General features: G+C 30.9%; 1 protein-coding gene across 2 annotated transcripts in view; it reads left to right on the forward strand.

Moving 5' to 3' along the window:
• The window catches only part of LOC148625998 (uncharacterized), a 56,358-nt gene extending 34,522 nt beyond the window's left edge, over positions 1–21,836 (forward strand). Inside the window, exons 17-29 of one of the 2 annotated variants that reach the window (XM_088569518.1) lie at positions 1,062–1,076; positions 3,664–3,743; positions 4,126–4,275; positions 6,328–6,406; positions 7,654–7,739; positions 9,541–9,681; positions 10,139–10,226; positions 11,362–11,444; positions 12,010–12,144; positions 12,382–12,541; positions 16,134–16,222; positions 17,233–17,373; positions 17,840–21,836. In XM_088569518.1, the coding sequence (XP_088425644.1) occupies positions 1,062–1,076; positions 3,664–3,743; positions 4,126–4,275; positions 6,328–6,406; positions 7,654–7,739; positions 9,541–9,681; positions 10,139–10,226; positions 11,362–11,444; positions 12,010–12,144; positions 12,382–12,541; positions 16,134–16,222; positions 17,233–17,373; positions 17,840–17,885 (1,293 nt within the window). In that variant the 3' untranslated portion in view covers positions 17,886–21,836. The remainder of the gene's footprint in view (positions 1–1,061; positions 1,077–3,663; positions 3,744–4,125; positions 4,276–6,327; positions 6,407–7,653; positions 7,740–9,540; positions 9,682–10,138; positions 10,227–11,361; positions 11,445–12,009; positions 12,145–12,381; positions 12,542–16,133; positions 16,223–17,232; positions 17,374–17,839) is intronic. The other variant, XM_088569519.1, reaches the window with a different exon arrangement.

Here is a 21,836-nt window from a genome sequence, read left to right on the forward strand (position 1 = left end):
AGAAAGGGAAAAAATGAAGTGATTTCCCATTATTCTATCATGTCAGATGAATAAATTCCAAATAATGTACTTAAAAGATGCAAATTGTGGGGCATGTTTTTAATGCTCCTGTGACTAAAAGTCTGATGGCATATTAATCTGCCCATGTCCATTCATTTCTTTGTTCATCTGTCTGATTGTCAGTCCATTTATCCATCCAGATGGTGGGTTTGTGGTTTATTTAGTTATCTCCTCCTACAGTTGTTGAGTAACTGCTTGAAATTTTGTAGGATGTTTACACTCTTAAAGGAGGTGGACTGAGCGAAAAATTTTCCAAAATTTTAAGAAAGTTTGACATATCAACTTCAATATTCTAGAAGAGCAAAGGGTGCTTACTCTTCTATTGCACCTGGTCCATGCTCCCAGTTTTTAGTGGAGTCTGAGTTACTCATTTATGTTTTTTTCTTTGTATGTATTATTTTACTTACTTCATGTTCTTTGTTGTGTTTGTCTGTTTACCATGTCTGGTCTTTGTCTTTGAATTACATTCTTTTGATTTCCTCTGGAATCTTGATTCCCTTGATTGCCAAACATACTGCATTTTAGGTATGAAATGAGGAGTGGTTAGTTGGATAAGGTAATAAGGAAATTACAAAACTCTTACTCAGAGGGAAAATATTTAATTTAACATGAACTGGCAAAGTCAGTGACAGAGAAAAAGTAAAAATATCCACTTTGTGCCTGTCTTGGTACAGGCATTTCAATGTGAAATGTTGGGTCAAAGCAGATTTTATGAGTAGCCAACCCTACTGTTAGCTGTCAACTGTCTTCAAAATGGGTAAGAAGATTATGTTTAAAAACAAAATGAAAGTCTTTCACTTTAATCACTTAAAGACTATTAGGAAATAAGAATATCCTGTAATACCTTTGTAATTTATTCAATGAATAGCTTTGAATAAATAATTAGCTTTTATAAGCCAAACAGACTAGCATTTAGAAGAAGAAAGTCACAAGAAATATTTCTTCCTATTATTATCATAAAGCATGTTTATCATTGTTTTCTTTCTCCATGTTTTTTAAAGGGAAGTATGGATCAGGTAATTCTTACGTTTTAGTATCAGCTTTTATTAGCACAATATGCTTATAGAATACACTTATTATTAACCAGAAAACATATGATGTGATTCCTGTATACATTGTATCTAGATTTTTATTTTTCATTTACCATTTAACCTAATCTTGGTATTGTAAATCTAGATGTGTGCTTATTTTTAATTATACAGTAGCAAAGAAGTTATTCTTACATGTATCTTACTTTTTTACATGCTTTTATAGATTTTGATAAATTTTTTTACACCATCCGATCAACAAATTATACCCTCTCTCAAAAAGGATATATTGGTAATCACCTTGTCCATCCATTATCCCCTCCTTCTGAATTTCATCTCGTCTCCCAATGAATGGATTGATTTTCAATTTTTAGCTCACAATTTTTCAAAAATCTTCTCCTCTGAACTGAGCAGAATTAAATGAAACTTTGCACATATGTTCCTAAGGATATCTTGCATAAAAGTTATGTTCAGATTTTTGATCTGTCAAAAAACATGGCTGCCAGTACTAAAAATAGAACATAGTGGTCAGACTAGTTTTTTGCATATGTCTCCAGAACCATTAGGTTTAGCCAAATTCTGACATAGGGTAAAAGTTCTTAGCATGATAAGTCCTACCAAAGACTTCCTGAGTCAGAATTGTTAGACTACTTCTTGCCATTTAAAGACAAAATTTAACCAGGGAGCCTCTTGTTTGATATTACAAAATCATATTTTTTAATATCAGAAAGTATTTTTAATGTTAAAAATTCAATTACAAATTCCCGATTTAGTGACATTACAAAATATCACTCATTTGGTAATATTACAAATTGAATTAGTAATATTAGAAAATGAATTTGCTATATTAGAAAGTGAATTTGTAATATTTGAAAATGAATTTCTAATATTAAAAAATCATTTACATTTTTGAAAATTACTAACTGATTTTCTAATATTGAAAAATCGTAATTGAATACAACAAATCCATTTTCTAATATTAAAAATATTTTTTTTAGTATTAAAAATTGAATGAAATTTTTTAATATAAAAAAAAATGATTTTTTTAATATGAAAAAAATGATTTTTTAATATAAAAAAGGGTTTTGTAATATTAGAAATCAAATTTGTAATATTAAAAAATCATTCTTTAATATTAGAAAACACTCCATTGGGTCCACCTTGGCTTGTCATATATGTGGCTTTATATGGATAGTGCATACGTTGTCAGAGATTTTTTATGCTCTCTGATATCAACTTCATATACGACTGAGGGTATATCTTACATGACAATGCGTGTAACTTTCAGTTTAATAATCGCTTTCTATCTTACTTCAAATACTTGAAAAAATTTTAAAATGTAACTATAGTCTGAAAAGTGATAGTGAAATTCTTATCCAAACAGCCTCTAAATCAAATGAAATGAATCTTTTTGACAAATAAAATATAATATTTTCCCTTTACAGAACAAACTTTTGTCACCAATACTTTAAAGAAAATATTGCCCAAAACTAGATTTTCATGAAGTTTTTTTTTTATTTTTGTACAACTGCAAAAAAATTGTGGCTATATAATGGTATCCTGCTTTCGTCGTTGATTGTGTCTTTGTCTTGTATCTATAAATACAATAACTTGAGTACAGGTACATGTAAAAGTGTATGGATCTCGATGAAATTATACCACAAGTAGCCATACCACTAAAGTAAAACTGTGGTACTTATAATTTTCTACATTCATTAAAAAATAATACACATTAGACAGAATTTCAATTTTCCACGCAGTTTTTGAAACACCAGCATTTGGCTAATTGGAAAACAGAATTACTACTTCCATAGAAGAGCATTTTTGAGGTTAAAGGGTTAAAACAGGAGTATAACCACTGTGTGGGGAAAAAAACATTACAAATACTTATATAAAAAGAAACTTTCACTTGATGAAATGTTCCTATTTACTATGCATGTCTACAAAAATCTTCAAGAGTCAAAGGTGTAGACTGAATAATCTGATTTTTGTTCTTCTTGGTCAAATGAATTAGCAACTACCAATAGATTTTGCCATCTTTTCTATTTGATTGATTGAAACTCATCAGGCCCATTAGCTTCTGACCTATTGTTCTTTTCATTATTTAACCTTCTGTGAAAGTACCGGTACTTTAATTTGTGGCTACCAATCTTTGTGGATCAGGGAAGAAACACAAGTTTGTGGAATCTTGAATTTGTGGTTTTGAAATTTTCAGTATACACATCAAAGGGAATCTACTATTTGTTGGGAACCACATTTCATGGTTTGACCTACCCACAAAAACCACTGAAGTTAGTACCACACAAACAATAGTATTTTTTTCAAATTCCATATGAGTGGTATCATAAATGAAAATTTTCAAAGCTTTACTGCACTGAGTTATGTAGCTACAAAAGTTGAACTTTTTTATACAGAAATCAAATTATATCTTTTCTTTAATTTCAATCTTTAAACATTTTAATTGTTATGCCCATATTTGACCAGGCAATTATTGTATACATTTTTCAGTCAATTTTTTGCCTGATTCTTACAGGAACTGACACTTGAACAGCCTGATTTCTTGTTATATTTGTAGATAGATTGTTCAGATGATGTTTTAACAAGAGTGAGGTTACTGACTAGTGCTGCCAGAGGTGATATACAGATGATGAGACGGTTAGATTTTTTTTTGTTTATTGAAGAATTGGCAATAATAAAAATTTTGTCTACTGAAGAACAACATGAATTTTCCATGTGCATGTTGTTTATTGCACGAAATATGCACATGGAAAATTTATGTTATTTTTCAACAGACAAAATTTTTATTATTGCCAATTCTTATAAATTAATTTTCAAACATATTTTTATCTTTAAACATGAGAAAAGTAGCTCTCAATTTAACTGAATAAGGGTGTGTCAATATTTTTTTTATCCATTGAGATATATCATTTTATTAGTAGCAGAAATTACAATATTTGTTGGGATCATTTGTCAATGTCTGGTTTTATATACAATGTAAATACTCTTTTAAGATAATTTGATTAAATATATTTTTTAGCCTTAAAAGATCAGGTTGTAAAATGGATGTACATGACTATGACCAGAGAACAGCTCTGCACATAGCTGTTAGTGAGAACCAGGAGGATATTGTAGAGTTTCTCCTGGACAAATGTAATCAAAAAAATATAGCAGTGACATGGAAAGATAGGTATGTTCTACAAGATTCATTCAGACAATTTGGTAAAAAAAATTTATATATGTATTTGTATAATTTATTTAATATTGTATTGTATTTATACGACAAGTGAAAATTCCAATACTATAATGATACATGTATCATGCTGTAATTGTTGTCCTAAGATGTTTCATATCCACACTATAATATGAGTCTAAGTGTAAAGATATCTGATGTTATATACTAGGTGCCACACCCCAAAAAGAAGGCTGGGGTGGATTTTTGGTTGTGACTTCAACTGATTAGAAAATATGGGTTGAAAAGGGGCCAGAAGTAAGACTTTAATTATAATTATGTTCAGACAATTACTGAACTATTATTGTATAGATCTTTTTGAGGTACAGCAAAATGCATACTATAAAAGAAAGGCTGAGACTAACTTTTGGAGTTTCGACTAGAACCATTGAGGAATTAGGTGGCCAAAATGGGGTTGAAACAAGCATTTATATATGTCTGTAAAATAATTTGAGTTAAAGGGTAACTATTGGATCTATTTGAAAATTTACCACACTAATAATTTGAGGGTATGTGACTTGTACTGTAAGAAAGGATGGGTCAAACAGGGGACACAACAGTTCTGGTCACATATATATAGATACATATTATGACACCCACTTTGCAAGTGTGGGGTATATAGTGATGGGGTGTCTTACAGTCAGTCTTTCCATCCTTCCTTAATTCATTTACACAATTACACAGGGGGTACCCATCTCTTATCTGTTACTCTAAAGTTTGAAAAAAAAATTATTACATGTTCCCATTGTGCACTTCCTACTTATATATTTTAATCTAAATCAATTAGGGGGTTTCACTAACAAAACATGGACTTTGTCATTTGTGAATATGGGGACAAGGGGGACCCATATCTTATCCATTACTCCTACCATATCACTGAATGGAATTGAATGAAATTTTTACAAAATCTTTATTGCACGTTTTTATTGTGCACCTACTATTTTAATTTTTTTATCTAAATCAATTTAGGGGCTTTTATATAGCAAAACATGGACTTTGTCATTTGTGAATATGGGGACAAGGGAGACCCATATCTTATCCATTACTCCTACCATATCACTGAATGGAATTGAATGAAATTTTTACAGAATCTTTATTACACGTTTTTATTGTGCACCTGCTATTTTAATTTTTTTATCTAAATCAATTTAGGGGTTTTTATATAGCAAAACATGGACTTTGTCATTTGTGAATATGGGGACAAGGAAGGACTCTTCTCTTAACTGTTACTCCTTTTATACCGCTAAATGGAATTCAATGAATTTTTCACAGAATTTCTTTATAACATGTTCCCAGTGTGTTTTTTTAGATTCTAATTTAAATCAAAATGGAAGTCAGAAGGTACATATTGTTTAAAATGGGAGTGGGGGATACCAAGTTAGTGAGCTTTAGTGGAGTTCAACTTTTTGTATTATTTTGGTTATTTTATGTTCTTTGTTTTGAGTGTCTACTTTCCATGTCTGTTCTTTGTCCCTAGATTACATTCTTTTGATTTACGCTAGAATCTTGATTTCCTTGATTACTCTCTGCGTTGAATGTTAGAATCTTATGCTATTTAAAACATTTTATCACAATTCAAACTCCCTGTTTTTTAAGCTTGAATGTTGTGTCCATATTTGCCCCAACTGTTCATTGTTCCACCACTGTGGTTTTATCAATGTGGGCTTTGGGAAGCATTTTGCTGATAAAAGCTTTCCAAGTGTGGCTAACTGTTTTGATTTCAGATGTTTGAAATTTTTTGTCAGAACCCTAGATTGATGTATTACATTTGTATCAGGATTTTAAACAAATGCTTTACTCCCACTCAAAAAGTGGATGGTATATTGGAATAACATTATCCATCCCTCAGTCAGAATTTCAGTACAATTATTGTGGCTCTAAATGGATGGATTGTTTCAGATATATATGTATAGGTTACACGTTGTAAGCAATTCTGAGTGCAGTTTGAAATCAAATTCCTGTACGAGTGTGGGTATTACTGGCAATTTCATTTTTTTGTTTGTTTTGCAGATGGAATTTGACTCCTTTTGAAGCTTCTAAAAAGCCAAACAGAGAAGCTGTTTATAATATGATACTAATATATTGTCCAGTAAGTCTGTTATATTATTATACCCGCCTACTTCCAAAGTGGGGGTGGGGGATGTGTATTAAGCAACAGGATTCCATACTGTACTTCCATTACACAAGAGGGGCCCGTCTCTTATCCATTTATTCCCTGCAACACTGATTAGAAGTGTATGAAACTTTCATATAATCATTATTTACATGTTCCCATTATGCACCTCCTATTTCAGGTTTTGATCTGAATTGGTTTAGGGATTTCATATATCAAAACATTGATTTTGTCATTTGTGAATTTGGAGACATATTGGAGACCCATCCTACATCACTGAATGGAATTGAATTAAACTTTCCCAGAAACATTTTTATATGTTCTCATTATGCACCTCCTATTTAGATCCAAATCAATATGGTGGTTAAAAGGTGCAGGTTATCAAATTTGGGGAGTGGGGGGTGGGTGGGGGGGAAGGAGTTATAAAGTTAGTGAGCATTGCTCACAGTTATTCTAGTTTTATTCTTTTCTTAAGAATCATGTATGAATATGTAGCTATAGAGCTTACTTTTTGTCAGTACTTCTCTGGAACACATTTATGCTTAAGCTTGCTAACCTTTTAGCGAAAAGCAAGAAACCTATTGATTTTGGGACAGTAGGTCAAAGAAGTCAGGAGAGTTTTTGTGTACTAACCCATTTGACTCAGTTCATAGATTGGGTGTCTATGAAATGAAATTATCTAAAAATGACTTGCAAATACTTAAGTAGCACTCCAGCTAAGGATCATGCAAAATTTTATTCATGGGTAAAAAGCCTACATATTTTTATTTTTGATAATTTGTTTGAAATGTCATAGTAAAAAGAAATAAACATGTGGTTTTTCATATAACCCGTGCTCTTAGGAGATAAACATTATATAGAATGCACTGTAGATTTCAAAATTAAGGGAGATAACTCTGTAAATAGCGCTCAAATACAGTAGAATCTACTGTATTTTCAATGTTGATTATCTCCTAAGAGCAGGCAGATTTGAATGAATAATTACACATTTCATAGTATAGACCCATAAAACAACTTCATTACAAAAAAAAAAATATATAGCCTTTTTGCGGGTGCATCACATTTTTCCGATTTTGCCTGATTCTTACAAAGACTGCTACTTAAGTGGATTTTGATTAAATACATTTTCATTGACATTTTCATTTATATCAAAACTATTAGATAATACATCAGGATTGGGGCCATGTTCTTTTACTGCTTGTTGAATTACCAGTATATTACAGGAATTGGTTGACACAGAGAACGATGAATATCATACTTGTATGTTATTAAATGCTGCTAAAAAGGGGGATGTAACAGAACTAAAAAGGTTTGTAGAAATACTTAACCTTTGCTAATACTATCACATGTTAATACTAATCTAAATCCTTTTTTAACTTACCTACACAAAAAAGTCTATGTGAGCTTTATATTAAATCACTTTGTATTTGTCTAATTTTTTTTCTTATTTGCTCAACTACTTGAAAATCCCATGACCTATTTTAACCAAACACTTGGCAGAAATGATAAATGGAAGAGCTTCTATAAAGAACTACTTTTTGTTCCATTTGATCAAACAAAATGGCCACTGCAGGCTATCTAACTACAGATTGGCAAATTTTCCAAGAGCAACTCCTCTAAAATCATAGGAGCCCTTGTTTTGAAACTGAAAGGGAAAGACCACCTTTACATTAAGGTAGGCTCTTATGAAAAATTATACCAATGTAAACAAAAATAAATAATCTTTAAAGCAAAATGTGCTTTTGTAAAATGCTCAAGTCAATGCAAAATTAGAAATCTTTGAAATATTTGTGAATAGCCATCTTGCGGAATTCTCCTATCTGAAGGAAGATCATATGTAAACTTTATTGATTTTCACCGATAGCTTCAGCTTAACTTTTGATGTCACTAAGTTGGTCAGGTACTGATACAAGTACTGCATATAGTATGTTAACAAAGAATATTCTGTAAACAAGTTTACAATACTGTATATCTAATCACCAAAACATATTGTCTTGTCAAGCTTATGATTGATGAAAGAGAAATATTCAAAAGATTTTTTTTACCAGCAAGACGAACATTCTTCAGAAGTAGCCATTAGATTTTCCTCAGACATACTAGTTTTCTGGCTGCAAATCCTACTTGCAAGTCCTGTTGTTCATCAATGTTGTGTGATATTTGCTTACATGTTGTGGCTCAGTCTCTTCTTCTGTATATTTTGGGTTTAAATTATAGGGTAAAAGCCCCAAATTTGCACTTTCTTTGGACATCGTAATCAAATACCTATTTTCTTTCACTTTACAAACCGACTTCGTGACGTCACAGCTCAACCGATCATGGGTGCAGCAATAGGCTCGGGAAATTCAAATTTCCTAATTATAAATGGCAATTAATTACTTAAGAAAATGAAATTATTTTATTTCAATTTAATTTCCAGGAACATTTAACAGATTAGTTTCGATATTTATGACTTGCACAATATCATAGTCTTCTCCTATAATAGGGTTGAATTCCCTCAACAAACAATCCACTTTTTCATTGGGCTCAGCAGGCTCAACAGGTGGCTGAGGCGATTCAGTTGCCATTGAAAACCTATGGGAAAACACATTTTGGCCTATATCTCTGCCTTTATGAAACCAATGGTTATCAAACATGGCAGAAATAATAAAAGAGACAAATTGTATATGTTATTATATTTTGATTCAGCTTGATTTAAGTTGATGGCTGCCAGAGACGATAAGAGCTTCTGGTTGGCCTGTTTTGGAAGATTAACTCTGAAAACATAGATTACAATGTTTTGAAAGTTGAAATGGTTAATAACCATAATTCCCTCAGACAAACAGTCTATTTTTTTTGTATGGCTCAGATGGCTCAGCGAGTGTCTGCAACCACTCTAAGTTGCCTTTGAAACCTTGTATGAAAGCAGAGGATGCTCACCCTACAATTGCATCTGGTCCATGCTCCTAGTTTCAAGTAGAGTGCTCCCTGTATTGCATTCTTTCTGCTGGAATATTGGTTCCTTTGATTACTCTTTCAAATTGTTGGCCTCCAAGTTAAAATTTATTGAAATTGTAATGACTTTCACGCATTTGAAAATTAGGTGAAAATATATTACTATCAATTGTTTTCAGGTTGTTTAAGAAAAAGATTGACATGAATCTAAGAGATTATGATGGAAGAACTGCTTTACATATAGCAGCAGCAGAAAATCAAGTAGATGCTGTTAAATTTCTTGTACAGGTGGCAAAAGTTGATGTTTCTGTTCCAGACAGGTATTGCTCATTGTAAAAAAAAAAAAAAATTAGTGATATTTACACTTCACACAAAAACTTGGTATGTAAAGGAACCACCTTGTGTGTCAGTCAACTTTTCAGTCTGTCTATACATCTCCAAAGTGTAGTTTGTCCTAAACAATGAAATGGATTTCTATGAAATTTTACAGAAAGGTCAGTGTTTATAAATATAAAGATTTTTAAGTGCTGATAAATACATGATGGTGATGCAGGTCAAGCTATTTTATTGGTTTGGTTTTAGTAAGATTTTATTAAAGATTTTATTAAAGATTTTTAAGTACTGATAAATACATGATGGTGATGCAGGTCAAGCTATTTTATTGGTCTGGTTTTAGTAAGATTTTATTAAAGATTTTTTTTTCCTTCATCTCCTCAAATTTCAGAAGTGCTCTTGTTACAAAGGATAGAAATTTATAATTCTATGTTTACTTTTCAGGGATAATCGCTTACCTATTCATGAAGCAAAGAATGATGTTATAGAAATTTTAGAGAAGGGGAAAGATAATGTAAAGCAAACTCCAGAGGTGACTCAAATTGTTTGACTTTAAGTAATTTACTTATCTAAGGAAACATAGCATTTTTATCTGATATTTGATATTTCTACAATTAAAATTATTCATCTTTAAGATTTTGAGGCTGTATGCTTTATTGTCAAGAGTGATAAAAAATGATAACTAAATGTTCCTATTTTTTCTGCTTTCATTCTTGTATGAATAGCTTAAACAATACATGATCTCTTTGTAATGACCATACATGTATAACATCAAAGAGCAAGTCATTTGTAAACTATAAAATCATGCCAACAACAATCAGTGAAGTTGGTGTCAAGTGACAGCTTCTTACACTATAACAATGTATAATATCAGTAAAATAATACTGAAGCATTTGCTATGGGATGATTCAAATATGTCAGAATTCCAAAAACATCACCAAACATGAACACATGAAACAGAGCCGATCTGTTGAATGGAATTATGTGGTCATAATTAAATGTCAATGCATAAATTGTCTAGTAAACAATGCATTGTGTTCTACAATCAATATCAATATATCAACACTTTATAATTACCATTCACTTGTTAGTAGATAGGTTTTTTTCTAAAACTGTCAAAAAAACATGAAAAAAAAAAACGTATTTTAAAAGTTCTCCTGCTCATGATAGATAGCAGTGAGCATCGAATGTTCCCTGTGTATTGAATTTTGATCATTCATATTTGAAATACTACCGGAGTATATTCTTTGGACTTCCTCTCACCTAAACGCCTTCTTCATGTGACTTTAACTTTGACATTACTAATGATTTGGAATATATTTATTTGTAATAGTAATAAATGTTTTGAGAAAATTTATATAATAAATAGGATAATCAATGGTTTATCATGAATAACCAAATTATAAATCGTTTGTGTTGAGAACACTTAGAGAGGAAGAAATCATGAACACTTGTTAAATCTGGGCTTCTTCAGTATTCATGATCATATTTTTGGATTCACTATCTCTTCTCAGAAATTTGTAAAGAAAATAGGATTGTTAGACAAGTATTTTCTCATGATACCTTGATGCAGGAATATGAATGTCATCTTCATACAAAAATTAATTTCATTGGGGACATGCCCAGTGATCCAAAAGTACTTTCATTCAGTTTATCTTTTTTTCCAGCCAACATTTGCTGAAAAAACCTTGACAGTGGTAATGAAGGCTGCTGCTAAAGGTTTACTGAGTAAAATGGGTGACAATGTCAGGTAAAAGCAACATTTATTTGTTTACTATCTGAATGATCAGGCTCCAGAAACTTGCAAAATAACTTAGGTCAGAAAAATTCTTAACTGTCAGTGACTTTGTCAATTTCAAAGACACCGAGGAAGTTACGAATATTTTCAGACTTAAGTATTTTTTTTTTTAAATTTGTGGCATTCAGGCCAGAATGATCAGGTTGTTATAGACCTGCTGAAATGAATAGTTCCTTTTATGTGTAGTTGCTAACAAAACAGTAAACTATTATGAAAAGGTTAAGCATCATAAGTTTTGGTGCTTGAATACATATATTTATAACAAAGACAATGTCATCAAAGTTGATGGAGAAGTTTCCTTTTCTCAATTCTTTAAGTTTGAATAAAAAAGTAAACTAATTTAAAAGACTATCCATTTAGAAGAGACATAGTGTACAGTTACTTAAAAATTATCTGTAAAGTTCACAAACTAACTTGTAATTTTTTAACATATTAAATAGTTATTTCCCTTTATTTTTAATTTTTTAGTGATTTCTTTGTAATAAAAGAGGTTGGAATTGTACATTTTTTCTTACAGGTATAAGCATTTCAAAATGGATACCTCAGACTATTTGAGAGAAACACCTCTGCATGTGTCAGCAACGAAGGGAAGATTGACTGATGTAAAATATCTTTTGTATGAATGTAAAGTTTCTCCTTTCGTTCGTAATAGGTATGACATAAATTTCTTAAATAGAAAATAAATATTTATTAATGGCTATTGCTTTTAAACTTAAAAACAATTTCATAAAAATAACTGTTCTCCGACTTTTTTTCTCAACGTTTTTAAATATTGAGCAGATTTTTGGTATGTGTGTCTACAATATAAGTAGAAAAATATTTCAAGTAAAACAAGTCTTAACAACAAACCAACAGTTGTATAAAATAGTATTTCATTTTATTACTTTAGTCTCGGGAAGAGGCCAATTGATCTAGTTAATGTCAAAATAGAATTATGGAAGGAAAAGGAGAATAGCAAACGTAAAACTACACGTCTTCAAGAATTTGAACAAGTGAAAACTGAGCTTGAGAATGCCATGAAGAATGCAGACTGTGATGATGTTCAAGAGGTAAATTCTCTTAGATATACACTTCGTCATGTACTGTTACAACACTGTCATCATAGGCAGGATGAAATTAGCAGCATGGTTGGAGTTGTACATAGGCTAAGGCTCGAGAAGTGGTAAAAATGCCAGTTATTTACCAGAAAAGTGAGAATATGTCTGATGGTCATTTTATTAGCTCACCTGTGAGCTATTGCCATCACTTTGCGACGTTCATCATCATCCATCATCCGTCATCCTCATGGTTAAAAAGTTTTCAAAACTCTTCTTCTTTGACACTACTTGGCCATTTGGAACCAAACTTGGTGTGAATGTTATTTGGATATTCTGCATAGAACTGATGTGGGTATTTTTGATCCATCAAAAAAACATGGCTGCTGTTACTAAAAATAGAACATAATAGTCAGACAATAGTTTTTGTAAATATCTCCAAAACTGTAAGGTTAAGCTAACTTTGACGTGGGTAAAAGTGTTCAGCATGATGAGATCTAACTGTGGTCAAATTCTGGTTTTAATCCGTTAATCCTTGTTGGAGTTATTGCCCTTCTTCGATGTTTTCAATTTTTAATTTATTTTAAAAATCTTCTCCTTTAAAACTGCTTGACTAATTTGAACAAAATTTTGTGTGAAAGTTTCTTGGGGTATCCTGCATGGAACTAGTATGGGAATTTTTGATCATTTGAAAAGCATGGCCACTGTTACTTAGAATAGAACATAGGGGTCAGACAGTAGTTTTTTACATATAGCTCCAAAACCATTAGATTTAGCTAAATTCTGACATGAGGTAAAAGTGTTCAGCATGATGAGATCTATCTGTGGTCAAATTTTTGTTTTAATCTGTGAAGCCATGTTGGGGTTATTGCCCTTTTTTCATGTTTTTTTTTTTAATTTAAATGTTATTTCCATAAAAAAATCTTCTGACACTTCCAGACCAATTAGAACCAAACTTGGTATGAATGTTCCTTTGGGTATCCTGCATAGAACTGACTAATTTATGATCTATGGAAAAACATTGCTGCCGTTACTAAGAATAGAACATATGGGTCCATACATGTGAACCTACCAGAATTCAATTCTACCGGAATTAGAACCTAGTAAAGAATACTTCCAAATCATCTTCCAAATATACAGTAGAAGATGTTTACAAAATGCTGGAATTTTTAATTGACAACATATTTGTCCAGTGTGGTGGATGCGTTCAACAAACAGTCGGCATTCCAACAGTATCAAATTGTGCTCCTTCACTCTTATGAGGCTGACTGTATAACTGATCTGATCTGAAAGAAAGAATATCGTTTTGCTAGATCCTTTAATCTCAGTTTCCACTATATGGAAGACGTATTATCTTCAAGCAATCCTAATTTCATGTGAAACATCGCATCTACCCCAAAGAAGTTGAGATAAAGGATACTGCAGACACTGTGATGTCAGCCTCATATCTTGACCTACACTAAGAAATCAATGGTAAAATAAAACTTTTGACCAAACTTTACGTCTAACGTGATGACTTTTCATTCAGACTTGTCACTTTCCTTTCATCTGTGGCAGCATCCCTTCAGCACCTGCGTATGGAATGTTCATATTACAACTATTACGTTATGCCAGAGCTTGTCGAAAATATGCAGACTTGTTGTATCGCGCTAGAATTCTATCAAATAGGCTTCTGGAACAGGTTATGCTGCTACAAGATTGAAGTAAGTCATCACTACGGAGGTTTTATGGATGTCACGATCTCGTGGATCTTTACGGTGTATCCATCTGCACCATGAAAACTGATTTGTTCAACGTGTCATAGTTTTCCTATCCTCTTTGGTCTACCCCGCACTTGACTTTTATGAGCGGCGGATGTTTCTAGAATAGCAGAGGACACTTACGCTACCTGTGCACCTGGTCCATGCTCCCAGTTTTTAATGGAGTCCAAGTTGCTCATTTGCTTTTGTTACTTTGTATGTATGATTTTAGTTACTTCATGTTCTTTGTTATGTATGTCGGTTTTCCATGTCTGGTCTTTGTCCCTGATTTACATTTTTTGATTACTGCTATAACCTTGGTTCCCTTTATTATTCTTTCACACATATTTGACTTGTTATACCGCGAAAAAAAAACGCCAATAAAAAACTTCAGGTTTTCACACCAAATATTCAGCTGAAAAATGACAAATCTCCAGTTTTGAAGGAATGATTTTATCATATGTATGTATGGGTCAGACAGTAGTTTTTCACATATTATATCTCCAAAACCGTCAGGTTTACTTAAATTATTTCAATTGCTGAAATACTTGATGTTATAAGGCCTACAAAAGCCTCCATGGATAAAAGTTGTCAGACGACTCCCTGTAAAAGTTATTAATTTTGAATGGTGAAAAATGACCTTTTTTCTTTTTTTTTCAATTTTCAGCCAAATATCATGAAAACTATGATAGATAGAAAGAAACCTTTTATTGCTGAAATGATCCTAAAGATAAGTCCTACCAAAGTCTTCTTGAGTCAAAATTGTTGGACAACATCTTGTTAAATTTATTGGCAAAATTTAACCATGCTCCTGGGAGCCTCCTGTTAATTCAGATATAATATAACAATAGTAGTCCAAACAGAAAGTTGTTAAAATATAATATGTTAATAATTCCTCTGATTAATTATTAGAAAGAGTTCACAGAAAAATAATTAGCGATTACTATTATGAATTCAACTGTATGATGAACAATATTTTCTATGATAAATATATTAAAAATTGGCCCAAGACTAGGCTTAAGAAATTGAAACATTAGTCAAATCAAATTCTAGTCGTACTGATTTTAAGAAAACAAGACCAGTGAATTGTTTCAGTTATAATACTTACATGGATTGCTATTGCACTTAGCATCATGTAAGGATTACCATCTTATAGATTTATTAGTGTCCATTTGTGGAATCTTGCACTGATTTACAATTGGAACTGAAAATGTTTGTTACATTTTTTCATATGCTTAGGATTAAAAATATATGTTTCTGACTTATGAATTAGTTCATGAACTAAAGATCAAACATGATCATATTGTAATTTCATGTTTTTAACAGGACTTCATGTATGAAAGCAGTGTGATATATGTATGATTTTCAAAAACATGATTTCATTTATTTTGAAATGCACAAAAACATATATATACCAAACTGGTCTCAAACATATGTTTAAATATGTTTCAAAACATATGATAACATTTATCTTATAATTGCCTGTGAGGCAATAATTCCAATCTTATTTGCCTATTTGTGAATTTTGATTGGTTGTTCATCTTCTAAGTCTTCATTGTTGACATTTATTACAATTCTGTAAATTCCATGTACATGTGGTTGACAACCATGCCTCGTCTGTTGACTGACAAGCCCACCCATGTTTTTTATGTCAATTTCAGATGACAAAAACAATAAATACATTTCAGATATATTAGAAGCATATAACACTCTTTTTGCAGAATTTATGGATGGACCTTTCTCTTTCAAAACTGCAAAAAAAAAATGCAAATACCTTTTTTAATTAAATCAATTTTTAATATTTCTACTTCAATTTCTATTTCAAGTTTTGTGTCACCAATATTAATATTGTATAATTTTTATTACAGGATTCAAATTTTATAAAGCAAGAAAAACAAGTTCAAACATTTTTATTTCTGAACAAAGCATTTAAAGGTGACATCAGGGCCATCAACAGGTAAGAATCTGTACAATTATACAAAATATCAGAGATAGCAATTGCTAAAGGAGATAATCCAACTTATGGGTTCACATGTTATATCTTGTAAATCCAACTTTTCTTAAGCTATCAAATGGATTTTGGTGAAATTTTACAGGAAGGTTAGATTTCACATACAGATTTGTAAAGGAAAGTAACTTAAGATAATTTAATGAGAATATGCTTGAAGGAAGGCAATTACTGTCAGGTCACAGTAATTGAATATTATACAACTAAAGTGTTAAACATGTTGTTAGTTTACTCAAAGCGGGGAGTATTCTCTTTGTGAGACTACTCACATTTTTTTCTAGTTCTTTCTAGTTTTGTTGGCAACATATAATCGTGCTGAGTAAATGAGAAATTTGAAGAAAAAAACAGTGTTTAATGTAGATTCTTACACAAGCGTATTAGATGTAGTAAATGAGTTATGATACTCATCATAACAGAAACCATTTCTCCCATACATGTATATGTTGATGTAGTTGATAAAACAATTAAACACATATCTTTGATACTTTGCTTGTGATTAAATATAGCAAATAAATTTGCTGATCTAGATATGTTTAACATTTATGAATGTAGACCTAAGATGAGGGACACAGCTCTTACAAATCTGTGGAACGTTTATATTCAGCATTTTACATCAATCTCATGTAAGCATCAAAATAATTTGGACTGATTTCATTCTTTTTCAAATGAAGGCTTGGTAGACCTTTGTGAAATTGAAAATGATGCAAACATATCACTGATTTCAAGAGTTATGTCCCTTACCCTAGGTCTGCCTCCTTAAAATAATTGTTTTGTCAAGTCAGAAGAATCAGTGATATCTGACTTCAATTGTAATTTAACAGAAGTTTATCTAATGAAGTTTTACAGAAATGGCTAGAAATGGCCAGGTAATTAAGTGTTTGGTACATACAAATACAGACAACAATTTTCTATTACAGTTTTATTGAAATATGTTTTACTTCGTGCATATTTTTCCACAGTTATTTAAAGACAAACCCTAAACTACTGAATACAGTGGATTATGACTCTAGATCTGCCCTTCACATTGCTGTAGCTGAGGGTCATGAAGAATTGGTAAAATTCCTCAAATCAAAAGATGCTGATGTGGATATAAAGGACAGGTAAGACTAACATGTATTATTGTGTGTGTACCTCAAAAAGAGAAAAATGTCGAACGTATCTGTTCATGGGAACATGTTTCAAGTCAATGCTATGGTTATGCAATTTCAAGTGTCACAAAATGGTTTATACTAGGGCAATTAGGGATCCTTGTTCTATTTGTGTTATGACATGTATTTCAAACAAATACAACCTATTCTCAAGATGAAGTGGATATTGAGTCAGGCTCAAACTGTAAACCATTAAATGAATACTTTTACAAACTCAAGGGTAAATATAAATTTTCTGGCAATAAGTTACATGTACATATTGTGTTATCATCATTAAGGTGTTTCTTTGTCATCATCTTACTTTTTGGAAAGAATTATTTTAGAATTGATTTTCTCTTGTCCTCCATTATATATCTGTTTTTTTAATTTTTTTAGAAGGTTTTATCCTTTAATTTTTTTTATATTCTGTACATTGTAGATGGGGAAACAAGCCTGAAACAGACACAAAATCAAGCAATCCATAATTATACTTATTAAACTAGTCTTTAGTTGATAGTAGTATTAATTAAGGAATTGCTGTTATATTTTTTGGTCTATATGGTAGTAACCTCAATTATTTGGTGCACACTCATAACCTGCATAGCAGGTTATTTCCAAGTGTGGACCAATGGCATTGAGTTTATTTCAATAGACCAAAAAAAATAATAGTCAATCCTTATAATTATTTTAAGTATCAAAATTTTATGGGTAAATCATTAAAATAGGTTGATGATGTCATAGTCACATTACAAAATTGGATCTATGAGATGATGGTCAATTTTTTTTTATCCAACCAGAAAGCATGTTATTTCTGAAACTAAATTATATCTAGATAGTAATGGTATTGCAAGATATGTATAACTGTCAACTGTAGCTGTAAGAATCATACAAATTTTGTAAAGTGTAACACATCTCAAAAAAGGCTACATATTTTTATTTTTGTTATTAAGTTGCTTTATAGGTCTATATGATAAAATGTATAATTATTCATTCCAATTTGCCTGCTATAAGGAGAAAATCCACATGGAGATTCTAATAGTTTTCTAGTGTATTTCAGTGTTTTTTTACATAGTTATCTCCCTGAATTTTTAATTTCACAGTATGTTACATATAATTTTTATCTTCTATGAACAAGGGTTATATGAAAAGCTGCATGTTCCTTTCTGTTTTCTATGACATTTTAAATCAAATATCAAAAATAAAAATATGAAGGCTTTCTAATCTTGCATTACATTTTGCATGATTCTTATGAGAAGTGCTACTTAACTTATAGTTGCATGCTTATAAGTTTAAAAACCTAAAAATTGTTTAAAAATATTAGTGTAATGTTGTAAAATGCTATAGAACTGTGAGGAGTAAAAAAATATTTTTATACTTGCAATAGAGTAAATTAAAGATATGTAAAATTTAATTGTGTGAAATGTGTGGCTTCCGTAGTTATTTGTTTTGTAACCTCCATATCTGCCCCCACAAGACTGACTCCTTTGCAAAAGATTTTATGCAATCAAACTTAAGATTGCAGGAGATTTTATTTTTTGTGTTACATATATCTACCATTCGTTATTAGGAGACATTATTTTTATTATAATAAATCATTAGTGCATAGTAAAATATATGTAATTTATACTTAGGGATTAGGTTCTGTAATCAGATGTATTGTATGTTCAATAATGTAAGATTTAAATTTTGGTTCTATTGGGAGTTGCAATGTCTGGTAATAAAGTCATTTTATATCCCCATTCAATGAGTGGCTCCTGTATTAGAATCACTTTGTGCATCTGTCCATCCAAATGTCATTACTATATTCTGGGATCCTGAATTCGGCTTGATATAGATGGGGCATGTGTTATAAGTTGTTTTGGTATAAACTATCAGCAGTTTTGTACAAATTTGGCATACCTAGCATGACAACATGTGCAACTACATGTTCTTTCAGGTTTAACATTATTTTTCTGTGATATAGTGTTTATTAGGAAGATTTATGTATATTGTATATGACCTTGTGGTTTATGTATGTTATATATGACCTTGCTGTTTATGTATATTTTAACATGAATAGACATTATAGACAGGCTATTGTTGCATTTATATTTTGGTTATTGTAAAGTTAATCTGTACCAATGCATACAAAATACAAGTAATCAAAATATTGTTATAAAACAAGGGTATTTAGAAATTACAGCTGTAATTAAATATTTTTTTTTAATTTTGTCCGTGTGAGATAAGTAGGAACTCATATTATTCATATATTCATATACATAAAATTTATTAGTGATGAGAAATTTTAATTTTGCTTTCTGGATATAATTTACTAAGATTGTTCATTAAAAAAGGCTGCTTTTTAGGGAATGCTGCATGTAATTTAACTTTAAAACTGTTTACATTGATTTCATTTAAGTTGGATTTTTTAACAAATATAATTGTAACCAAGCAACTGAATTATATTTCATTACCATATTGCTATGCTACTTCTGTTTCCAATTTGAGACTGTAATTTAACTTTTATTTGTGATGTATATGATTTAACAAGTTGGACGATAAATGAACTTTAATCAAATGTATGGTAAGTGATGATGACTTCTATAACAAACATATATCTATGGTATAAAAATTTCAACACATACCTTTAAACCCTCCCATATTAGGGGAGATCTCCAAAATAAATGGAAGTATTAAAATCTCCCACATAAAGATTTAGGTTTTTGGTAAAAATTACTATTTTTCAAAAAAAGAATACTACATAATGAAAGAAATTTGTTTTCACTTGATCATTTGTGAAACAAAAGGGATATTAACTGAGTCATGATGTTCTCAAACGGTTCAATGTTGATGAAGTAGGTCACATTGCTCTAATAAAGGGTAGATTTCTACCTAGTTTAATTCAAATTACTTTTTAAAAAAATGTTGAAAGTGGTTTAAGTTCATTTCAAACTGCCAGTTTTTGTGCATTCCTCCTAACATATTGTTCTTACATTACCGTGAATTGGGGAATTTTGGCTATAGTTTTATTTTGGCTTTTTTTGGCTCATCTCGTAAAAGAGCACGAATTAAAAACACCAATACATAATGTGTTTCTAGAAAAGCAGAGGACCCTTACCCTACCGGTGCACCTGGTCCAGTTTTTAGTGGAGTCCGAGTTGCTCATTTGCTTTTGTTACTTTGTATGTATGATTTTAGTTACTTTATGTTCTTTGTTGTGTATGTTTTCCATGTCTGGTATTTGTCCCTTGATTACATTCTTTTGATTACCGCTATAACCTTGGTTCCCTTGATTATTTTTTCACACATATTTGACTTGTTATACCGCGAAAAAAAAAAAACGCCAATAAAAAAAAAACAGGTTCTTGATTACTCTTTGAAAATCTATAGGCAGCCAATATATATCAGTGTATTGATATGTGTGAAGAAGAACAAGATTGATATGGTAACATTTGTTTACATCACAATATTAAATTGACCCTTCATTGTAGTATGATATGTTAGATTCTTTTTAGGATAATAAAGGATAGTTTGATTCCACCGTGAAGATAAAGCCAAAATGAAACGTTCTGAATGCACCAAAATTAAACATGCACATTTTGACTGAAAACCGCTAAATAACCTGACGCCAAAATATCCTAATTTACGGTGATAACATACATTTTTTACAGGTTATAAGATACAGTCAAAAAGTGATTGCAATATTAATAGTTGTCGTACTCAGTTTACATTTATTGCTGTGCTTACCATGACTGACATTAGGTAACTTTTAATGTATTAACTACAATGTTGCTGCATAGTACATTATTTAGGATTTCGTTTATATTTCAAATATCTATTTATCATTCTGAAATTTATTTTGAAATAATAAAAATTGTAATTAATCAGTGCAATATCCCTTTAAGTCCTGGTATAGAGTTGGTCATAAGTTTAATAGGGACCACTTAGTTTAAGATACAGTGTGTAATTTAATTCAATGGTTTGTTTTCTTTAGTTGATTAATATACGAATTATTGTAGATGAAAGAAGTAAAAACTGAGCTTCCAAAATATAATTAATTTATTCTGATCTTTCGAAATAGAAAAAATATAAACACCAAAAAGCAATATGTTTTTAAATGAGTTTTAGTCTCAACACTTTCAGTTTATGTATGTTATTTTTTAAGGTTTGTCAATTTTCATGGTTTCCTTTTTATCATCTAACTACAGGTATCGTGTGCCTTGTCTAACTATGCTATCCTTGCTTTTATATTCTTTTCTTAAAATAAGGTTTTATGTTTTTGGTTCTTGTTTAAGAAATTGTCGCCCCTTAATAACTGATGTGGATCTTTTATTTCTCTCCTATGTTTGGTCTTTTTTGTTTTTTTTCTTACTAATGTTTATTTTCAGTTTCTTGTTTTGCAATGTTGGAGTGATCTTGTCATTTTGTATTAATTGTATAAAATATTTTTTCTGTTA

Source organism: Perna viridis, chromosome 2 (genome assembly GCF_037379345.1).
Source record: "Perna viridis isolate PV_CMFRI_1.1 ecotype Kerala chromosome 2, ASM3737934v1, whole genome shotgun sequence".
NCBI lineage: Eukaryota > Metazoa > Mollusca > Bivalvia > Mytilida > Mytilidae > Perna > Perna viridis.